Consider the following 20,379-nt stretch of genomic DNA (forward strand, 5'->3'; position numbering starts at 1 on the left):
GATGTAAAGCCAGATGGAAGATGCTCCAGGCACCTTGGACATGCCCATCCAGGGCCATAATGGGACAGGCACAGGGCAGGGTCCCAGTGCAACCTTGTGGCGCATCAGGAGCTCCATGGGCTTTGTGTAAAATCATATTTCTCTAAGGAATAGGTGAGTTAAATGGTGACACGGCCCAGTATCCACATAGCCCTCATCCTACTGGCACCTGAACAGGCCACACAAGCCTGTGCTGGGGACACTAGACGCCTGAGGTCATTTGCTACAGAAGGGCAGGTGCAGACTCCCATAGGCCTTTGTAAAAGATGGTAGCTGTGCAATATGGGCCCAGAGGAAGTGACAGGGGGAAGGTGACAGTTTTGGTCAGGGTGGTGGCAGGACAGTCTGACACCCAGGCAAGTGTCAACTCTCCTACCTTTGAAGCCCTTGGTGTTGGGCCAGGTGTCCTGTTGGCGTGACACGTATAACACTAGGATCTGGAAAGTAGCTAGGGACAGTCAACTGACATGTCTCTCCAGGTCATTTCTTCTGCTTCTGGGCCCATGTGCTTTTTTTTTTTTTTTTGGACCGTGCTACACGGCATGGGGGACTTTAGCTTGCCGACCAGGGGTCAAACCCACTGGACCGCCAGGTAAGTTCCAGGGCCCACGTGCTTTTCTTCTTCCCGTCCTTTCTTCTGGGAAGCCTTCTCTGCCGTCTCCACTTGTGGATTCCTATGAGCTACCAAGACCCAATTCACGGGTTGCCTGAGACCCCCCTCCCCATACACAGAGAAGCCCTGTCCTCTGCAGTCAGGCAGCTTTTACCACGCAGCCTACTCAGATGGTGGGGATCCCGGGCTTCCCTAGAGAGGAGCTTCTCGTGCATGTGCCACAGCGGGGGCTGCCCAGGAACTGGAGCTGCTTCTTGGTACCTCACACGGCGGATGCTCAGTTAGCGAAATGGAACATTACAGGGTGAACTGTGTCCCCCCCGCTCCCCAACCAAGTGCACGTGATGAAGTCCTAACCCTTCAGTGCCTCAGAATGTGGCCTCATTTGGAAATAGGGGTCCTGCAGATGTAATTAGTTAAGTTGAAGTCATACTGCTGTAGGGTGGGCCCGTAATCCAATATGACTGATGTTCTTATAAAAAAGAGAAATCTGGACACAGCAGGGAGAAACCATGTGAAGATGCAGGTAGAGGTCAGGGTGAGGCAGCAGGAGCAAAGGAATGACAAAGAGTTGTTGGTGAAACAGCAGGCGCTGGAGGAGAGGCCTGGAACGTTCTCCTTCACAGTCCTCAGAAGGCGGCAACCCCGCTGACACCTTGATCTCAGACATGTAGCCTCACACCTCTGTCCTTTAAGCCACCCAGATGGTGGCACGGTGGTTACGGCAGGCCTAGGGCACGGGTACATGGGAGGAGGAAGTGGGCATCGGGAGAGCCTCACGCTCAGGTGATCCCTCCTCATGCAGCCCCAGTGCCTCTCCAAGGGGGTCTGTGCCTGCCTGGTGGTCTACACGGTGACCGGTATTGCTGCTCTTTGGGAGGTGAGGGCACCCAGGGGCAACCTGGCAGTCGAGATCTCAGACTCCTTCCCTGCAGCACGGGGTGGTGGGAGGGGGCCCACTGGCCCTAGCCCTCCCCGCAGCCGGTGGGAGGCCTGAGGCCTGGTGTGCGCACACGCTAGGAACACGCTTCTCAAGCCAGCAGGCTGAGGTGGGCGAAGCAGTGCTCTGTCTGGTTGCGTTGCCATAGGCAACACTGCGATTCCTGAATACACAGACTGTAGCTTAGGTTGTCAGCGTGTGATTGGGAAAAGCACTTGAACCTCCGGGAAACAGGCTGCCTCTTTTTAAATCCTTCCATGTGTGTGTATAACCTAACAGGGGTGCCTGGTTAATCCCCATCTTCTAGGCTAATTCTGTCCCACCAGGAGCTTCCCCGCCTCCCCGGCCTCTGCCCACCTTCCACCACGCTCAACCAGAAGCCATGGGGGATTGTTTCCATTCACACCGTAGCTGTGTCACAACGAGCCGGGTCATGAGAAAGGTCTTCGCTTGGAGACGGTGAAATGCCATTTAAGGGCATGGCCTCCAGGGTCACAGTGCGAGGGGTGCGTATCCCAGCTCTGTCACTAACTAGCTCAGAGACCTCAGGCAAGTTATCTAACCTCTATGAGACCCAATTTCCTCAACCATAACACTGGAACAGTAAAACCTAAGACACAGGGCTATTGCGATGATTATATGGGGGTGATGCCTATGAAATCCTTGGCACAAGGTTGGGTTCTAGTAAATGGGAGAGGGTGCCTGGCAGCCTTCAGGCCCACCAAGCCCTTTGAATTCTCTTTGCCTGATAAAAGGATTCTTCAAGGATTCTGGGATTAACACAAACAACAGAATGAGGGAAAACTGAGGTTCCGTGACGTCCGGAAGTTATTAACCGCTGTGGGTTTAGAATTGAGGTTTCCTGAATCTGAGCCCAATACCTTTCCTACAAATCAGGCAATTTCCTTTAGGCTCTTTATCCCCATTTAATGTACCATTTACAGCCCCACTTGCCTAGGGAGCTTGAACACATCTGAGGAGAACAAGAGTTATTTCGATTGGTCTCCAACATAACAGTGACACAAGGGAACTTCCATGCAAGAATACACTTGGTGGTAAAGGACTGAAGCTTTACCCAACTTTGGTTGTACTGATGATAGACAACGGTGGACTCCTGCATATATAGATAACCCCAGCTCTAGGTTTGTTAGGTTTAAGGGCAACTGGGTGACATCCGTCTCTCCCAACCTAGCACTCTTTCATTCCATGCCATCTACTGGCCAGTATATGCAATCCCATCTCATAACCCGCCTACCAATCTCATCCATCCCATCTCCCCACCCACTTCTCTCTCTCATCCATGTATCTGTCCATCCACCCATTCATCTATCCATCCCTCCCTCCCTCTTAGCCATCATGGAGCATCTGCTATTCACCAGGCCCCATGGGAGGCATGGAGAATGCAAAATAAACGAGGATACCTGTTCAGTGATTTGAGACGGGCCTTCCTTTTAAGGAACCAGCCCTGCTGGCAGAGCCAGGCCAGCGTGAACAAGAGTTAAAAGCCCATCTGTCCATTTGTACTTTTGTATATGCAGCTCAACTTACCATGTGTTGGGATGAATAGGGCAACCTGATATTTTCAGGATAATAACCTCTTTACCAGGTTCTAGACTCTATTTCATTTAGATCATGGAATGTTAGAATTGATACATCTTTAGTTCAGCCTCCTTTACAGACAAGGGAAGTGAGAGGCAGAGGAGGACAGTAATTTGCTTTAGGTTTCCCGGAATGCCGCGTGCAGCGGACGAGCACTTACAGGGTCCGCATCTGGCACTGTTGGGGCACAGTGAGCCCGCTATTGGGGGTTCTGCTCAGGACACTGGAGAGCTGTCTGCCAGGTGGGCTCCAGGGCAGTAATTCTCCATGTGGTCACTGGACGAGCAGCGGCAGCGCCAGCCTCTGGGTATCCATTCTCAGAAATCCAAAATCTCAGGAGGGGGGCCTGGTGCATCGTTCTATCAAAGTCTCCAAGTGACTCTGAAGCACGTGCAAGTTCGACAAAGACCGCTCCAGGGAAGCAGCTCTGTTGAGCAACCTCTCACCTGAAAATCCCTGGCCTGTTTCCTGTCCCTTTGCAGAATTATCAAAACACAGAGAACAAGGGTAACTTTGTCCAAAAGCCTTTGGAAGCTCCCGTGCACACAGAGGAAGAGTAAGGACCACAGGCTCCGGTGGAGTCAGGTGATCAGGATTCGAACCCTGAGGCTGCCACTTCGTGCCTTGCAGGTTGGAAGTCACAGCTTCTGTGACTGCCCGTTCCTTGAACGGTAGAACGACAATGACCCCGTCACCTGTAGTTGCTGTGAGGCATGAAGGAAATAACCCCTGGAAGTTCGCAGAGCAGCGCCTGGCAGGCGGCAGGTGCCCCATAAATGTTAATATCATCGTCATGGTTGGTATCACTGCTTATTAAGTTCCCTACAAAATTACAGATGGGGGGAGGGCTCTCTGCACCATCCTCTGGAAAGAACTTCCAGAGAGTTTGAAGACAAATAATTGTGTGTGCAGACCTGGCACATGCCGTCTATTCTGAATTGGGGTTCATCTAGCCTGCTGTGGTACAGGATACAGTAACATCAAACGTGGAGCTAAAACAATCTTGCATAGGCTACATGAATAATTCGTTTAGAAATCTGGGTAGACATCTCTGACTTGGCATGTTCTCTGTCCTCTCCACTCATGATGTGGTGTCTCTGAGTATGACCATGACCATGTTAAGTGAGGCATCGCTTAACATTCTGCTCCAACTCGTTCAGATTTTAGAGGTGCAATATTATTGACTAGCCACAGGGGGTCGCGTAGCTCTAATTTTTACTGACGTTGAGCAGGCTATACCTCGTAAGCGTTAGAAACAGAATTCCTGAGATGCCATCTTAGTAATATTTAACCAACTTAGGAAAACTAAAGAATGTTCTCGACGTATTTCATATGGGCAGTCACCAAGCACATTTGGTTTTAAAAGTTGATCGTGCACATCTGTGCCCTGGCGGTAGTGCTCAGCCCTGGTGGCACATTACCACCACTAGGGACAGTGGCGGGGGTGAGGGTTTAAAATTCTTGCCAACCATGCCGCATGCCACCCATCTGGGGGTCACAACAAGGGAACGCTGTCAGCCTTTTTAAAGCTCCCCAGGTTGACAACGGCTGACCTATGGATTAGTGGAGCTTGAAAGTTACATGAAACACCTGGCCGTCCCTGAAATAACTGATGTTGGGGGTCAAGGTCACTTTATCAGAAAAGAAACAAAAGTTGAAAAACAGAGACCAGAAAGCTAATTACTACGGAGCCAACATATCCTTAATCTGTCTCTGCGTCAGTGCTACAGACGCCCTGGGGTGCCTACACTGGCTCCAGACATATATTTGCAAAGACAAAAAATTGGAAGTGATGGAGAGTTCCCTTCCCGCCCACTAGCCAGACGGCTTGTGTCCCCACGCCCGTGGGCACATGACCACCTTTCCACGGGCAGAGGCCGTTCTGAGGCCGGCCCTGCTGCTGTCCACTCACTTCCTGAATGAGCTGACATTGTGTTCGATTTAAAATTCCTGACTGGAAGGTTACAGACACCAGTCAATGCAAAGTTAAAAAAATAAAAAAAAGGGAGGGGAGGGGGATTTAGATCACGTGTGCTTGTACTCCATCATCATTATCTCTTCTTGAAAAAAATGACTGTGATGAAATATTGGGCTTATTAATTAATCTAAAACGGATGAAACTGCATGGCTGCCTCTGATGTTCCAGATGCAGGGCTGGTCCAGCCCCCTAACTCTCCTTACTGTTGAGCTGAATATCTGGATGTTAATTATTCATCTTTTAGATACTGTAGGGAAAGTTCTCAGTTTAGAAGGTGCTGAGCTGGGCATGCCTTCAAGTCCTGACACTTGCCTAGATAAAGGACAAAGAAATGAAAACTGCACGGGGACTCACGGGGCTGGTAGGGCTTCGACCACTTTTGCTGATGCTAAATCACACCAAATTGTGAAAAAGATTTGTGATGGTAAAAGGGTCTTTAGAGCTCACCTAATCCAACACCTGTGTGTCTACAGAGGAGGAAACTTAGATCCGGAGAGCTGCCCAACGACACCCAGCTGGTAGACGCTGAAGTGGCTCTCTGGTTATCAGCTCTCCTACCTTCCAAGCCAAGGAACTTTCCGTTGCATCACAGCTGCTGCAGAGATGAATCCAGGATGCTTGCTTTTGTTGCCCGAATCATCAAAACCAGCCCCCCATCTTCTCAGGGGCCCATCACTTAAGTACTGATTCTAACGTTCAAGGCATAGAACGTGCCTGTCCTTTCCCATAATTTTAATTATGGGTACGAATTACTCCCCTCAGTCCCTAACCCCCCGACGCCCTTGGTTACCGGTGTTGGAATGTTTTTCTTAATAAAACACTAAAACCAAACGTGAGTCCTCTGTGCCTGTGTGGTGAATTCAGGAGAGACCAGTCACTGAAAATTAAATACTGAGAAATTCTAGAATGCTGCTGCTGCGGGCGCGGCACTTGGGATACAATAGAAACAGTGGGACTGTTTCAGTTTTTAAAACTATGTGGGGACTTCCCTGGCGGTCCAGTGGTGAAGACTCCACGCTTCCACTGCAGGGGCCGTGGGTTCCATCCCCAGTGGGGGGAACTAAGGTCCCGCATGCCTCGCAGCACGGCACCCCCCCCACTCCCACCCCAAAAAAATCCCAAACTAAGTGAGTTGTGGTGTTACAAGAAAGCCCAGCCTTATAACCACTAGACGTTCTTACTGATTAAACAGAAGGACATTGCCCATTTAAATCACTGTAAGCAGGAACAAACTCTCTCTCCGGAGGGCAGAGTGGCCTGTTTTCACTCATTAGATGCTCTGTAGCCGACAGCCAACAGCTCCCCGCCTCTGGCTTTGGCTCCTTCCTCTGGCGATGACAACATCCTCGCCTGAAAGTCGACCAGATGACTTACCGACTTTGGGCCCCAGGGCTCAGCTCTTTGATGCTAATAAGTTAGAACTTTTTTTTTTTTTTTTTTTCAGGACACCATCATCTGTGAGATGCTTATAAGTGTTTCTTCAGAAAATAATTTTGGGAAGTGCAGGTTTCATCAAAATGAACATCTTTTAATGGCAACCTCAGAGCTTTCAACGCACTCACAGTATGAATCCCTGCAGAAGCTGGTGCTCTAATGCATTCTCCCCCGAACACCTGAACACAGAACCTTTCAAACAAAGAAAGGCTAATTAACACCTCCCAGGACCCCAAAGTCCTATAGATGACAACATGGGGAAATGCTGTAATAAATGGTTGATAAAATATGTCTTTAAATGACAGTAATAATACAGAAGGTACAAAACCAATTAATAATTAAGTATGCTCAGATTTTTTTACTGAATTCTTAGCCTTAGAAGTCAAAATGGTTATCACTTAAATTCTTGACCTCTGATACTGAAAATTTTGTGTGTTTGGACATTTTTTAAAGAAGTACAATTCATCTCTCAGGAAAGGAAACAGAGGAGTGTGGTCCCAGGACCGACTCAGCACAAGAGACTGCTAATATCAAAGCTTCAGTGGGACCTTCCCATGCCCTGGCCCTTGGGCTGGGCTCCTTTCTGGGTCCACACTGCCCAAGAGCGAGGCAGGGGGTGAGCATGTCCCACCAAGGCCCTACCTTGTCACTGCCTCTGGCTCAGACCCATTCCTGGGGTACCACACAGTAAGCAGGGTGACTTCAGAGGGATGAGGCTGGGAACACTAGGAATTAGTGCAAGAGGTAGAGGCCACCTGAGACCAAAGAACAAGTAGATTCAGTGTATAAAATCTTCCTCTAGGCTCTGGAAATTCCATCCGACTCCTGTGGTCTCTGCTAGTTAAGGTTGGGTCTCTGAGCGGACCACTCTACCCCACCAGGTGGGAAGTGCTCACAGGTGGCCTGCTTCCTACAATTTAGAGATCCCTACCGTCTAACCCCATCCTGATACTCAGCAGTTGTTGCTGCCACCTCTGTGGTTTCCTCTAGATTGGGTTGCTCAAGGCTGCCCTTCACGCCCAGGTAAACGGGATTTCACCTGAATAGAAATATAAGGCAAAGACACAACAGGGTTACGAGGTTGAGGACCCCTCGGTCCAAGCCCACGGGCTCCCTGGCTTGGAGCACAGCTGGAAATCCAATTCCAAAATGAAAAATTAGAAAGCTGCTTTCTCCTTGCTAACTCTCAAGTCAGCCCATCACTAATATATCAGCGGCTAAAAATCTGCACCTCACTTTTCAGTGAGATTCTTCCTTTCCACGAAGGACATAATCTAAGAGGTAAGTTACACATCCCCCTCCCCCAAACCTTCTCCACCATGGGACAAAAGTGAAGTGATTTTAATTCTGAGTAATAATTAAAAAGTGGTCTGAAAAAATGTTTTGAAAATGTCTGAAAAATGCCCCAAAGACTGATTACCCCTGCTTTTAAGCACCTCTGGGCGCCCAGGTCCCACATGCTTCAGGCTTTAAAGAGTGTCACACCAAGCTGAGTCATTCCAATGACCCCAAGCTGCCCAAGCCGGAGCTGACTGCAAGCAGACCTTTCGCGTTACTTCTAATGCATGGTGGCTTCCTCATGACTCAACCCGCTTGCTCTTCAGGATTTGCTTTGTAGTTTTTCCATGTGAGACAGCTGGTCCCCAGCTGCTTGCTGTCCCCAGCTGATGGCAACGGCCTTCCACCCTTTTGTGAATCTCAGGTTACACGGGAGAACCGCGACCTCTTGAGCGCCCAGCACTTCTGGTCCTTCCGTTCCCCTGCATTTCTTGGTAGAGATGATTTGCCCTGGGAGCCCCTCACCACCCAGAGATGGCCCAGGCCCAGCTAACCGCTCCCAGCAGACGATAGCGTTCCTGCCACTTTGCCCTCCCGAGGAGTCAGAGCTGAACTCTGAGCTCGGCAGCTTCCTGGCCTACAAGGGTTGGAGATTCAGGAAGGCCCTTTCCTTCCTCCCTCCCTCCCCTCCACACTTAAATAAGGCAATGACCCAACATTCCAGCTGATCACATCCCTAAGTGATCAGACATCTTGGTGGAATCTGGTCAAAATAATATAAAGCAGCTTCTCAAACTCTGCAAAGAAAGGCCAGCATCTAAAAGTCCTCCACGTCAGGGTGGACTGGGCTTGCTAAATACAATAAAAATGAACGACTGCAAAGTGCTTCTCAACACTCTCAACTTCTGGTTTTTTTTAACCTGAACATGAACCAAATAACAGCTCACAGGCAGGCACGGGGCCACAGACTATACTTTCAGTAGCGCTGAAATGGATTGCTGCGTTACACAGAAGTGTTTCATGTTGCTATTCAGCCCCCCCCTTTTTTTTTCCTTGAGAGAACCCAGTGTTTCTGGCCTCATCTCTGCTCCTCCTTGTTTGATCTCAGTTCGTAACTAAGTTCCACCGATCTGTCCATGAGCACACCACACCTCCGTGCTTGGTGCAGAGCTCCCAGCACAAAACCAGCCGCACGCCTTGCTGCTAGCAGGCAGCTCTTTCACTAGTTCTCTAGGGGTTTGACCTTCTACCTTTCTCTTACCCAGATCCCACCTACCATTCATACAAATGCCCCTTCCTGCCCATTGCTTCCTGAGGAAGCCTACTGGGTTTCCAAGTGCCTGCCTGCCCATCCCTCCCCTCCCTCCCTCCAATTAGGGGGATAATTTTACTTGCCCTACTCACCAGTGTCGTTGGGGTATTTGTCTCCCTTGGTGCACGTCCTCCCATCATCCTCCTGGACGTAGCCCTCCCGGCACTCACAGCGGTAGCTGCCCAAGGTGTTGACGCAGATGTGCGCGCACAGCGTCTCGCTGCTGGTGGCGCACTCGTCGATATCTGGGTTTGAACCAAACGCAGAGAACGCTAAGACAGTTTCACAGAGATCACTTCCAACACAACAGGCGACCTCAGGCTTGGCCCTTCTGTTAATGTCTGCAAAGGACACTCTGCCAGACCTCTGTCACTGAAGCCTGGAACAAAGCAGGAAGCTAAAGATGTGGGCCATTCATGACAAGAGCACTTCAGGCAGTGTCACCATGGTTACAAACTGATCAGTGATGGGGTTCCTGGTTGTGGCTTTGCCGCCACCAATTCTCGTGGCTTGGTGCAGGTACTGCTATAGCCTCCGAAGTTCTCACCATAGAACATGGCAGTGAAGCCTGCCCTAAATACTTCTGCAGGGCTCCCTGGAAGAGGAAATGAGATAACAGATGGCAACACATTTTGGAAAACGACTATCGTAGAAATGATTTCCTGCAAAGACCCTAGTGTGCCGAGGGCTTTTATGTTCCCTTTACAACCAGTGGTTCCTAACAGCATGGTGGTGACCCAAGGCCACTAGGAACGGCTCCTTCTCAGTTAGGAGACGTGATGATACCTGGGAAAAGGCACTTCTGATAAAAGAAAATAGTCATAATGGGTCTAACGGAGAGCGTTTTCCCCAGGAAATTTCAGCCCCATCCATGACCCAAACAGACCCCTCCTGAGTGGTGGAAATGAGCCACGACACCATCAAACAAGTAACCAGAGAAAGTCCACGTGAACTGCGCACATCACAGACTTGCCCCCCTACTGAACGGGTGGAAACAAAGCCATTTCCCAGCAGGGCAAGAGAAGGAGGCCCAAACCCATTTCCTGCTCACTGGCTGAAGATACTGGGTGGTGGCCAGGACACACAGCCCCAGACTGTGCACATGTGGCCAGCGGACGGAGCCCAACCTTGCGCTCCAGGATGCCGACAACGTCCCAGCCACGCCCTGGACAAGCTGCCTGGGACCCACCCCGGCAGGCCTGTGTGCCCACGAGGGGCATGTGGTCATCTGGATGTTCCCTGGTAGTTCATACTACGTCACCCGTAAGCTAAGCTGTCACAGCTGCTGCCTCCTCTGCAATTCCCCAGGCTGACCACGTCTGTCCACGTGCCCCTGCCTTCAACCTAAGGGCAAGGCTGCCTCTACTGTCCACAGGGGGAAGGACAAGGTTGAAAGGAGAGAGAAACAGGTGGGACTCTTAACAGACTGCTAGTGTTGCTGGTCCCCAAGCCTCCCAAAGAAAAGAAATGGGTACCAGAGCTACCGCAACTGAAATCAGAGCCCTGGCACCTGGGACCTCGGATCGTGGTACACACGGGTTTACGATGCTCTCTGCAGGAGAGCCCACGGGTCCCCCTCCGTTTGCTTGGTGGTCTCAATTCCATTCCTGTTCAGTGGGGGGCGCCATGCCAGGGGCCACTGGGGAGAAACCAGGAGAGCTAACACCTAGAACCTCTCTTAAGTGGTGCTCTCCAGAGCCCCCCTGGGACGGAGAAGGGGGCTGCTCATCACAGCTGCTTTATTTTCTATCCAGATGCCTCTGCAGTCTCCTAAGTTCATCTTTGAGCTCATCCTCAAACTGCACTGTGCATCTGTGCAATGCAGATTTCTGCATCCACCCTCAGAGTCTCGAGGGGAGGCCAGGAACATTTTTTTTTTTTTTTAAGCCATAAGCCCAGATGTTTCTGAGACAGTTTAGACATGCACTGACCACACTTTGATACAAGCAGTTCCAGGGTCCAACGACCATAAACCTGCCTCAGAACCCAAGGAGTGCAGGGCTGGGAAGCCTAGTGAGTGAGGGGGGAGGAAGCAAGCTGGTGGCGATGGATGATGCTGGCTTTGCTCAGCTGTGCCCCGGGGGCTGGCGTCAGCTCCCTCTGAGTCATTTCCAGCCTGTCTGCCATACAGACACCTCCTCTTTCCCAGTCTCTCTTCCAGGTCATCTTCTGAGAGGAGGCTTATTCTTGTTTCGTTCTTCCTGCATTTTCACATTTCTGCCCCCTTACATTCTGTTTCACCTTATTCTAGTTTTCACTTGGTAATATTCCCCTTCTCCTGCTCTTATATCTCACTGCCAATTAGGATCTGACTGGTACCCACTCCCTGAAGAATCCCTTGGTCATCATTTGTTTTAATAATCATGGTGAAAGGTAGTGACCCCTAGAATAGTACCAACCCAACTCCATCCAACAAGTATCAGGATGTAAGGGGAGGCATCCAAGTGGCTCCTGAGAGCTGGTCCCCACTGATGAAGAATGTTCCAAAGAATCATCAGAATCTGGCACATCCTCAGGACCCAAGAAATAACGCGCATCACCAACGCACCCAGACAGTACGGCTTCTCCCGCCTCCGGTGCCTCTCCCGGTCATATCGGTATCCTGGGTAACAAGTACACAGCACTCGGCCGAAGTTATCCGTGCACTGCTGTTCACAGGGAGCCTCAGCACATACATCATAATCTGAAAAAGAAAAGTGTGAACTCAAAACCACCACAGTCATTCACTAGACGGAGGCGGGGCCCACCCAGCCCTGGTCGGGAACAGACTGTCTAGGCTGCACTCCGCTCAAGGGGAACGGTGGTGTGACCAGCTATGTGTAGAGGGAGTTAACTCTTCAGGCCATGGGGCATCTTGCAGGAGGGCTGCAATGGGTAACTGAGTGCTCAGAATCTCAATGGTTAAATGGAAATATCACTTGTGATACTCCCTGGGTCACCTCACCATCCTTATTTTTTTCTTTCTATAAGAGCATCACTACAAACTTTAATGGTGTATTGATTGGCACAATCTATGTAAGAAGAATGTGCTTACCATGTAAAAGTAACCTCAAATAAATTCATCTAGCGCAAAGACCTTCAAACCAAAGTATGCAATCCCTGCGGAAAGGGAGATTGTCCTGTGGCTACTTGGGACACATATAAATTCAGGAGGGTCAATTTACAGATATTAAACTTTCATGTTTATTCTTTCTAAAAACTGATCTACTTGAGCATTTCCACCATGATCAAGAGTCACTGTATTTCTCTTTTGCTGCCTTTCCTTTTTTCATTTTAAATAGAACACCTTTAATAAAATATAATCCACATAGCACAAAATTTACCCTTTTATAGTGTGCAATTCAGTAGTTGATTTTTGTCATTCATCCAGAGAGCAAAGAAGCTTTAGGTGGCCAGGCTCTGCTGAATTACCTGGGGGCCTGCTTCCTCTTTTTCACCAACTGCTGGAGAGACAAGGAATTCCTTCCAGCTGAATACTGAACAGCCAGCCCTGGCTATGGGCACTGGCGTCCTAACGTGAGGGGCGGGGCGGTGCTGGAAGTCAGGCAGGCTGGGAGGAGCCTGAGGGAGGCTGACTGATGTCTCTGTGCTGTAGGCATGCAGATGGGGTGGGGGAGGGTCGATTCTGCATGGTGAGCAGCGTCTGGGTAAGGCAGAATGGCCAGAGATCTCGTTCCAGCTCTAAGTCTGTGCAAATTGGGGTGGACGCTCTATTCGTCGAGAACCAGGGCATCTCCTCTTTTCTCAGTCCTTACAAACAAACTAATATTTAACGAGTCTCTGAAGGGACTTTGGCTCTAAGTCAGGAGGCTCAGGCTGAACATTTACTTCCAGACTAGACCCAGCATCTCATTAATCACTGCACTGTCTCCCCCAGGTGCTGACAGATACACTATCGCTGGAAACAGAGTGAGCCTGGCTTTGCTCTGCCACATGTGAAAGTGGAATGGGTGGGCTGTCAGCCCCCGATGTGGGTGGGGTCAGCGAGACAAGGATCACGCCAATCTCAGGACGACCTGGAAGGCGGCCCTTGCTAAATACTCCTCCCCACAGATGGGATTCCAGGCCTGCGCTTCCTGCATGTGTCCCTGGTCAAATGCGTTTTCTTCACTGAGGCATCACCTCTAGGCAGCCCATGTTCTGTGCTCTTTTCGCTCAAGAGCAAGGTCTCAGCCGTGATTGGCTGTGGGCTGCCCTGCTCGGCCAGCTGTACCCGTCGTCCAGCAGCTGCCAGGGAGGGAGGGGAGGAAAGGGGCAGAGTCAGGAGTCCCGTGTTGACTGCTATGCTCACTAAGACCTGTGTTGACATATGTGTGTTAATATACGATATTTGTTTTTCTCTTTCTGACATACATGTGGAATCTAGTAAAATGGTCTACATGATCTTAATCGCAAAGCAGAAACAGAGACAGAGATGTAGAGAACAAACAAATGTAGGGACACCAAGGTGGGGAAAGGGGGGGAAGGGGCTGGGAGGAATTGGGAGATTGGGATTGACATATATACACTATGGATACTACGTATAAAATAGATAACTAATGAGAACATACTGTATAGCACAGGGAACTCTACTTAATGCACTGTGGTGACCTAAATGGGAAGGAAATCCAAAAAAGAGGGGATATGTGTGTATGTATAGCTGATTCATTTTGCTGTACAGTAGAAACGAACACAACATTGTAGAGCAACTATACACTCTAATAAAAATTAATTTAAAAAAAGATAGCAAAATGCTAAAAAAAAAAAAAAAAGAGAGAGAAAGAAAAAGACCTGTTTTGAAAAACAGCGGCCCTGATTTCCTCCTCCCTTCCAGCTGCCTTGAGGTACCACTTCCAGCTCCTGCAGCTGATTCTTTTATGATTTCCCTCTGCATCTCTAAACAGCCAGCTTGCATTGCTTCCTCCTCCTCTGTGTGAATACTCTTTATGGATTTCCAGTCATGGACGAGACACGTTCAGCTTTATCACGGTTTCCTCAACCACGTCCATGCATCCTACTCCTGCATTTTGCCCCTGTCGTTACACTGAAATTTTGGTTTTATAAGTCTTCAGTGTTGGCAGCATAATGACAATATAAAAGCTACTTTTTGCTAAGCCTGGAAGTATACTCTAATTCCCTATCCTTTCTTGAAGACCGTTTTGTTTTCCCTGGAATTAAAATAATTATCTAGTACCACATGCACCCAATGTTCATTGCAACACTATTTACAATACCCAAGACATGCAAAGCAGCCTAAATGTCCACCAACAGATGAATGGATAAAGAAGATGCGGTACATATATACAACGGAATATTACTCAGCCCCAAAAAGGAGCGAAATAATGCCATTTCCAGCAACATGGATGGACCTAGAGCATATAACACTAAGTGAAATAAGTCAGAGAAAGACAAATATAATCACTTACATCTGGAATCTAAAACATAATACAAATCAGTTTATTTACAAAACAGAAACAGACTCACAGACATAGGAAACAAACTTATGGTTACCAAAGGGGAAAGAGTGGGGGAGGGATAAATTAGTAGTTTGGGATCAACCGATACACACTACTACATATAAAATAGATAAACAACAAGGATTTACTGTATAGCAGAGGGAACTATGTTCCATATCTTGTAATAACCTATAATGTAAAAGAATCTGAAAAATATATATATACAACTGAATCACTTTGCTGTACAGCTGAAGCTAACAATACTGAATATCAACTATACTTCAATGAAAAATAATTATTATTTTGTATATTTGGGGGGGGTAGTTGTGAACTTTCTCTCTTAGCTTCAAACTTCCACTTCCATGAGCTACTTTGTGACTGGTACCCTGGAAACCACATTTCTGCCTTGTTGGCTGCTGGCTTATTAAGTACTGAGAACAGGGCTGGGAGAGTGAGCAAGGTGGAAGAGGAGAGAGACTGAGAAAGGTCTTACAGGATTTAAAATTTTGAAGTCATGTGTGCCTGACCCTTATGGCTAGTTAGGGCATATAATTCTAGGTTTGGAAAGCTACCTCAGAATTCTGAAGGAACTGCTCCCCTGTCTTCTAGCTTTCAGTCCTGCTATGGATAAGTCCTATAAGATTCTAATTCTTGATCTTTCAAATCTCATTTTTCCCTCTTTGAAAAATGTTAGTATTTTCTTTTTGCCCCAAGGTACTAACGTTTCACAATGACGTCTTTATGTGGGACCCCTTCAATTTTTGGTAGGCTCTTTTAATCTAGAAATTCATATCCTTCAATTCTAGAGAATTTTCTTGAATTATATCTTTAATGATTTACTCTCTTCTTCTTCCTCTGTTCTGTGTGGAACTCTTATTTGGATGTCGCATCCCCTGGACTGGTCCTCTAATAATATTCTCATACTTTTCTTCTACTATTTTTTTATTTCTTTGATCTTTTGCTCCAGGTCCTGAGAGATTTTCACAATCTCATCTCCCAACCATTTTCCTGTTCTCATTTTATCATGCTTTTAATTTCCAAGGATTCTTTATTTCTTCTTTGAATGATCTTTTTTTAATAACACCATGTTCTGGTCCCATGGATGCTATATCATTTTTGTAACTCACTGACGCATAAATGGTAGTTACTTTGAAGCTTTCTTCTTTCTGTGTGGTGTTTTCTCTAAGACTCTTTTTCTTTTTTTCCTGTATGTTTCTTTTGTAGGTTTCCCTCTAATGACTGGTGATCCTTTTCCTGTTTGGACGTCTGCTGTAACTGATTCATGGTTAAATACAATAGCTAAAACATAAAAAAATTATAGCTACATAGAAGCAAAGCTATAAAATTAGCTAAATATTGAAGAGAAGGCTATAAAATCAGCTAAATAGAAGCTCTTTGCATGTGGTAGACTTTATAAACACTGGGCTTAATTTTTTTTTTTTTAGCATCTTTACTGGAGTATAATTGCTTTACATTGCTGTGTTAGTTGTTGCTGTATAACAAAGTGAATCAGCTATACATATACATATATCCCCATATCTCCTCCCTCTTGCGTCTCCCTCCCACCCTCCCTATCCCACCCCTCTAAGTGGTCACAAAGCACCAAGCTGATCTCCCTGTGCTATGTGGCTGCTTCCCACTAGCTATCTATTTTGCATTTGGTAGTGTATATATGTCCATGCTACTCTCTCACTTCATCCCAGCCTCCCCTTCCCCCTCCCCGTGTCCTCAAGTCCATTCTCTACATCTGAGTCTTTATTCCTGTCCTGCCCCCAGGTTCATCAGAACCCATTTTTTTTTTGATTCCATATATATGTGTTAGCATATGGTATTTGTTTTTCTTTTTCTGACTTACTTCACTCCGTATGACAGAGGCTCTAGGTCCATCCACCTCACTACAAATAACTCAATTTCATTTCTTTCCATGGCTGAGTAATATTCCATTGTATATATGTGCCACATCTTCTTTATCCATTCATCTGTCCATGGACACTTAGGTTGCTTCCCTGTCCTGGCTACTGTAAATAGCCCGGGCTTCATTTAAGTGATTTGCCTGGTACATTTCAATGTCAGTTTCTTTAGGACTTTTTTTTTTTTTTTTTGCCGTTCGCAGGCCTCTCACTGTTGCGGCCTCTCCCATTGCAGAGCATAGGCTCCGGACGCGCAGGCTCAGCGGCCATGGCTCACGGGCCCAGCCGTTCCGCGGCATGCGGGATCCTCCCGGACCGGGGCACGAACCCGTGTCCCCTGCAGCGTGTCCTCCCGGACCGGGGCACGAACCCGCGTCCCCTGCATCGGCAGGCGGACTCTCAACCACTGCGCCACCAGGGAAGCCCCAACTTTCCATTTTTGATGGTTTTCCAGAGACCACCAGCTTCCTGCTCTGTAGCTTTTCCCTCTACAGTTCCTCTGTTTTCACCTGTCCTATTTCTCTTGGCACCATTCTAACTCAGATCTTCAGAACCTCCCTTGTAAATCCTCATCTCAAGATTCTTCCCTCTTAAGTCCACTCTATGTAACACCGTCAGGCCGGTAATATTCTGAACGTATACCTCTGTGAGTGTCACTACCTCGCTCACAAAGCCTGTAAATTCTATGCTCATCAACATTAAATATAAATGGCTCACTCTTGCATTTGCGGTCTGGTGTTCTATCCCTGAGACTACGCTTCCAACCTTAAGACTCATTTATGAATTCCTTACAATTTGATAAGGAATACACTCTTTTCCCCATCATCCCTTATCACATCCGTGGCTTACTGTTACGTTTTTGTTTATTCTGTTTTCACCCTTTATAATGTCCAATCTACTCCTCCACTCTTCCTCTCAGCATTTTATTACCGTTGATACCCTATCTAGTTTCTCAAGTCTCAATGCAAACGTCACTGTTTTAAGAAGACTTCCTTGAAGTCCTCAACAGAGTTTAGTTTCTGCATCCCACCAATCCCCACAGGACTCAATCCTGCTCTGCCGTATTTGCTGAATGCCTACTCTGTGCCAGGCTCTATTCTAGGAGGCATGAAGTGGTATGATGAAGAGCACAGGGACTGGAGCCAACCCTCCCCACTCTGCCACTCTCTCTGTGATCCTGAGGTCTTTAAGACTCAACTTCCTTACCTGTAAAATAGGGAGAACAATAAGATCAGCTTCACGGTGCTTTTAGGAAGATTAAATTGGATGATACATTAAGCACAGTGCCTGACACCTAGTCAAAGCCTGACCTGCATTTTAGCTCCTTTTACTATTAGTTCTAATGATTGTTTGGATAGCTGAAAGGAACTGTGTCCCCTGGGGCAACCAGCACTATTCTCTTCCTACAGTTTAAGTACAATTAGTAGTTGCTGAACTAGAACAAATCTGATTACCCTACCCCCTGGGCAATGTAGATAACACTTATGGCAGGGGTTGGCAAACTTTTCCTGTAAAGGGGGCTAGATAATACTTTTTGGCTTTGCAGGGCTTTGTTGAAGCTACTCAAGTCTGCTGTTGCAGGGCAAAAGTCGCCATAGGCAATATTGAAGTGAATGGGTATGTCTGTGCTTCAATAAAGCTTTATTTACAAACCAGGTGGTGGGCCAGATTTGGCTCACAGGCCACAAGTTGCTGACACTTAAACAAATGAGGCAACAACACTTTTAAATTGCAGCTTCTACTCGCTAGCATATTTGTTTAGAAATTCTAGTCTCTTCCTATTATCTGTAATGGCTAATTTTAAGGGTTAACTTGGCTAGGCCACAGTACCCAAGTATCTGGCCATTTTTCTAGAATTTTCTGCAGAGATTTGTTTTTTTTTTTTTTAAATGAGATTAACATTTAAATCAGTAGACACTGAGTAAAGCAGATTGCCCTCCACACCGTGGGCTGGTCTTCTCCAATCAGCTGAAGGTCTAAATAGAAAAATGATGGCCCTCCATTGATAAAGAGGGAATTCTGCCAGCAGATGGCCCTTCAGACTCAAACTGTAACTCTTCCTGAGGTCTGCAGCCTGCTGGCCTACCCTGCAGATTTGGACGTGCCCGCCTCTACAATCTCGGGAGCTAGTTCCTTAAAATAAATCTCTGTTTCTCTGGAGAATCATGACCAATACACCATCTTTTCTGAAATCCTACACTTTGCATCCTTGGGTAACAGAAACTTTTATGATGAAAGATACCTTTAGTCATAAACACAAACACACACAAACACACTGACTTATTCCCACAGAGGAAAACAAATCAACTTTAAAAAGTGTTCTAGTGAAAAGCGATAGAACAGAGTTAATTACGGCAAAGCAACTTTCAGCACTTGGGACCACTTTTCCTGGAAATATTCAGTTCTAAGTTACATTAATCTTAGGTGCTGATAACGTCTTACTGTAGAGTGAGGGAGACTGGATTTAGGCTTAGATGTTTGAAACCACAACACCTATCATTTAAAGAAATTCTAAGCATGTGGTATCCATGTAATGTGTTTTTAATCAGGTTGGGCAAGGTCCTTAACTAGGATCTTAAATTGATGGGCCTAAACTTCATTATCTTTCTGTATCTGCAAAATTGAAACATAAAGGACTCAGCTGGTGGCTGAGAAAAGCTGGCTTATAAAAGAATGCAATTATTTTGACCTCTGTGTTTTTTTTTTTCCCACCGAGCTCTAACAGAACTAGCTGGCAGTGAGAAATTCCGTCTTGGAGAGACCAATATAAACCAACGTATGTGAAGAGATTTCCTAACCAGCCTTCCTAAAGCAGCTTTCTCAGGGTTGACAGCTATGGTTTAATGAACTCTTCTGCAAAAGAGAGCAATAAGTAAGAAGGATTCATTTATCTCTAACTGATAAAGAAACTGCTCCCTATGAGATAATGCAACATAATTAGCTTGGCTGGGCTCCAAGTCTACTAGCGAGACCTGGATTCTTGGCCAACAGTGAAGGAAACTATTTCACATTACCTACTCACCTGTCCCCAGCCCAGCCCTGGGCACACTAATGTCATGCTCTTCCAACAGTTCTTAGTGTTTTCTGTATCAGTGCTCTGCCTGGAATCTTTTACAGTTCTCCTCCTCCTTCTTGTCTAAGTCCTGGGCAGCCTTCCTCATAACCTAGCTCCAAACTCCTCACCTTCTCGAGACCACCTCTGACCGCCCTGGTCTCTGGGACTATGTGCCCCTTCTGCAATATGCATGTCTCTACTATGCATATTGTAGTTGTTAGTAATAAGAGGAACCACGAGTTATCAAGCACTTAATAAGAGCCAGCCTCTGTTGCAAGTACTTTACATGCGGTAATCCTCTTAAAGTCTCCACATGAGTCAAGTACTAACACTTTCTGCAAAAACTAAGGTTTAGAAAGTCACGTGCCCAAGGTCATAGCTAGCAGGATGTGTGTTACGGACTGAATGTTTGTGTCCTCCTGAAATTCATATTTTGAAACCCTAACCCCCAGTGTGATGGTATTAGGTGGGGGCCTTTGGGAGATTATTAGATCACGAGGGTGAAGCCCTCATAAATGGAATTAGTGCCCTTATAAAAGAGACTCCAGAGAGCTCCCCTGCCCTTTCCACCATGTGAAGACACAGCAAGAAGATGGCTGTCTATGAACCAGGAAGCGCTCACCAGACATTGGACTTTCCAGTGCCTCGCTCTTGGACTTCCCAGCCTCCATACAGTCTAACTTATTTTTGTCACAGCAGTGCAAATGGATTACAGCAACATGGAAGCATGATTATAATCCAGGTCTCTCTGATTCCATGCCATCCACATGCTGTCTCCCAGCTTGA

At 47.1% G+C, this 20,379-nt stretch overlaps 1 protein-coding gene across 3 annotated transcripts in view; it reads right to left on the minus strand.

Annotated features, from left to right (window-relative positions):
• CCBE1 (collagen and calcium binding EGF domains 1) overlaps positions 1–20,379 on the minus strand; it is a 235,653-nt gene that overhangs the window by 22,346 nt on the left and 192,928 nt on the right. For all 3 annotated transcript variants that reach the window (XM_060029157.1, XM_060029159.1, XM_060029158.1), the window contains 2 exons: positions 11,742–11,876; positions 9,286–9,438 (listed from right to left, as the gene is read on the minus strand). In XM_060029157.1, the coding sequence (XP_059885140.1) occupies positions 9,286–9,438; positions 11,742–11,876 (288 nt within the window). The remainder of the gene's footprint in view (positions 1–9,285; positions 9,439–11,741; positions 11,877–20,379) is intronic.

The sequence above is a fragment of the Delphinus delphis genome, chromosome 13 (genome assembly GCF_949987515.2).
Source record: "Delphinus delphis chromosome 13, mDelDel1.2, whole genome shotgun sequence".
NCBI classification, from domain to species: Eukaryota; Metazoa; Chordata; class Mammalia; order Artiodactyla; family Delphinidae; genus Delphinus; species Delphinus delphis.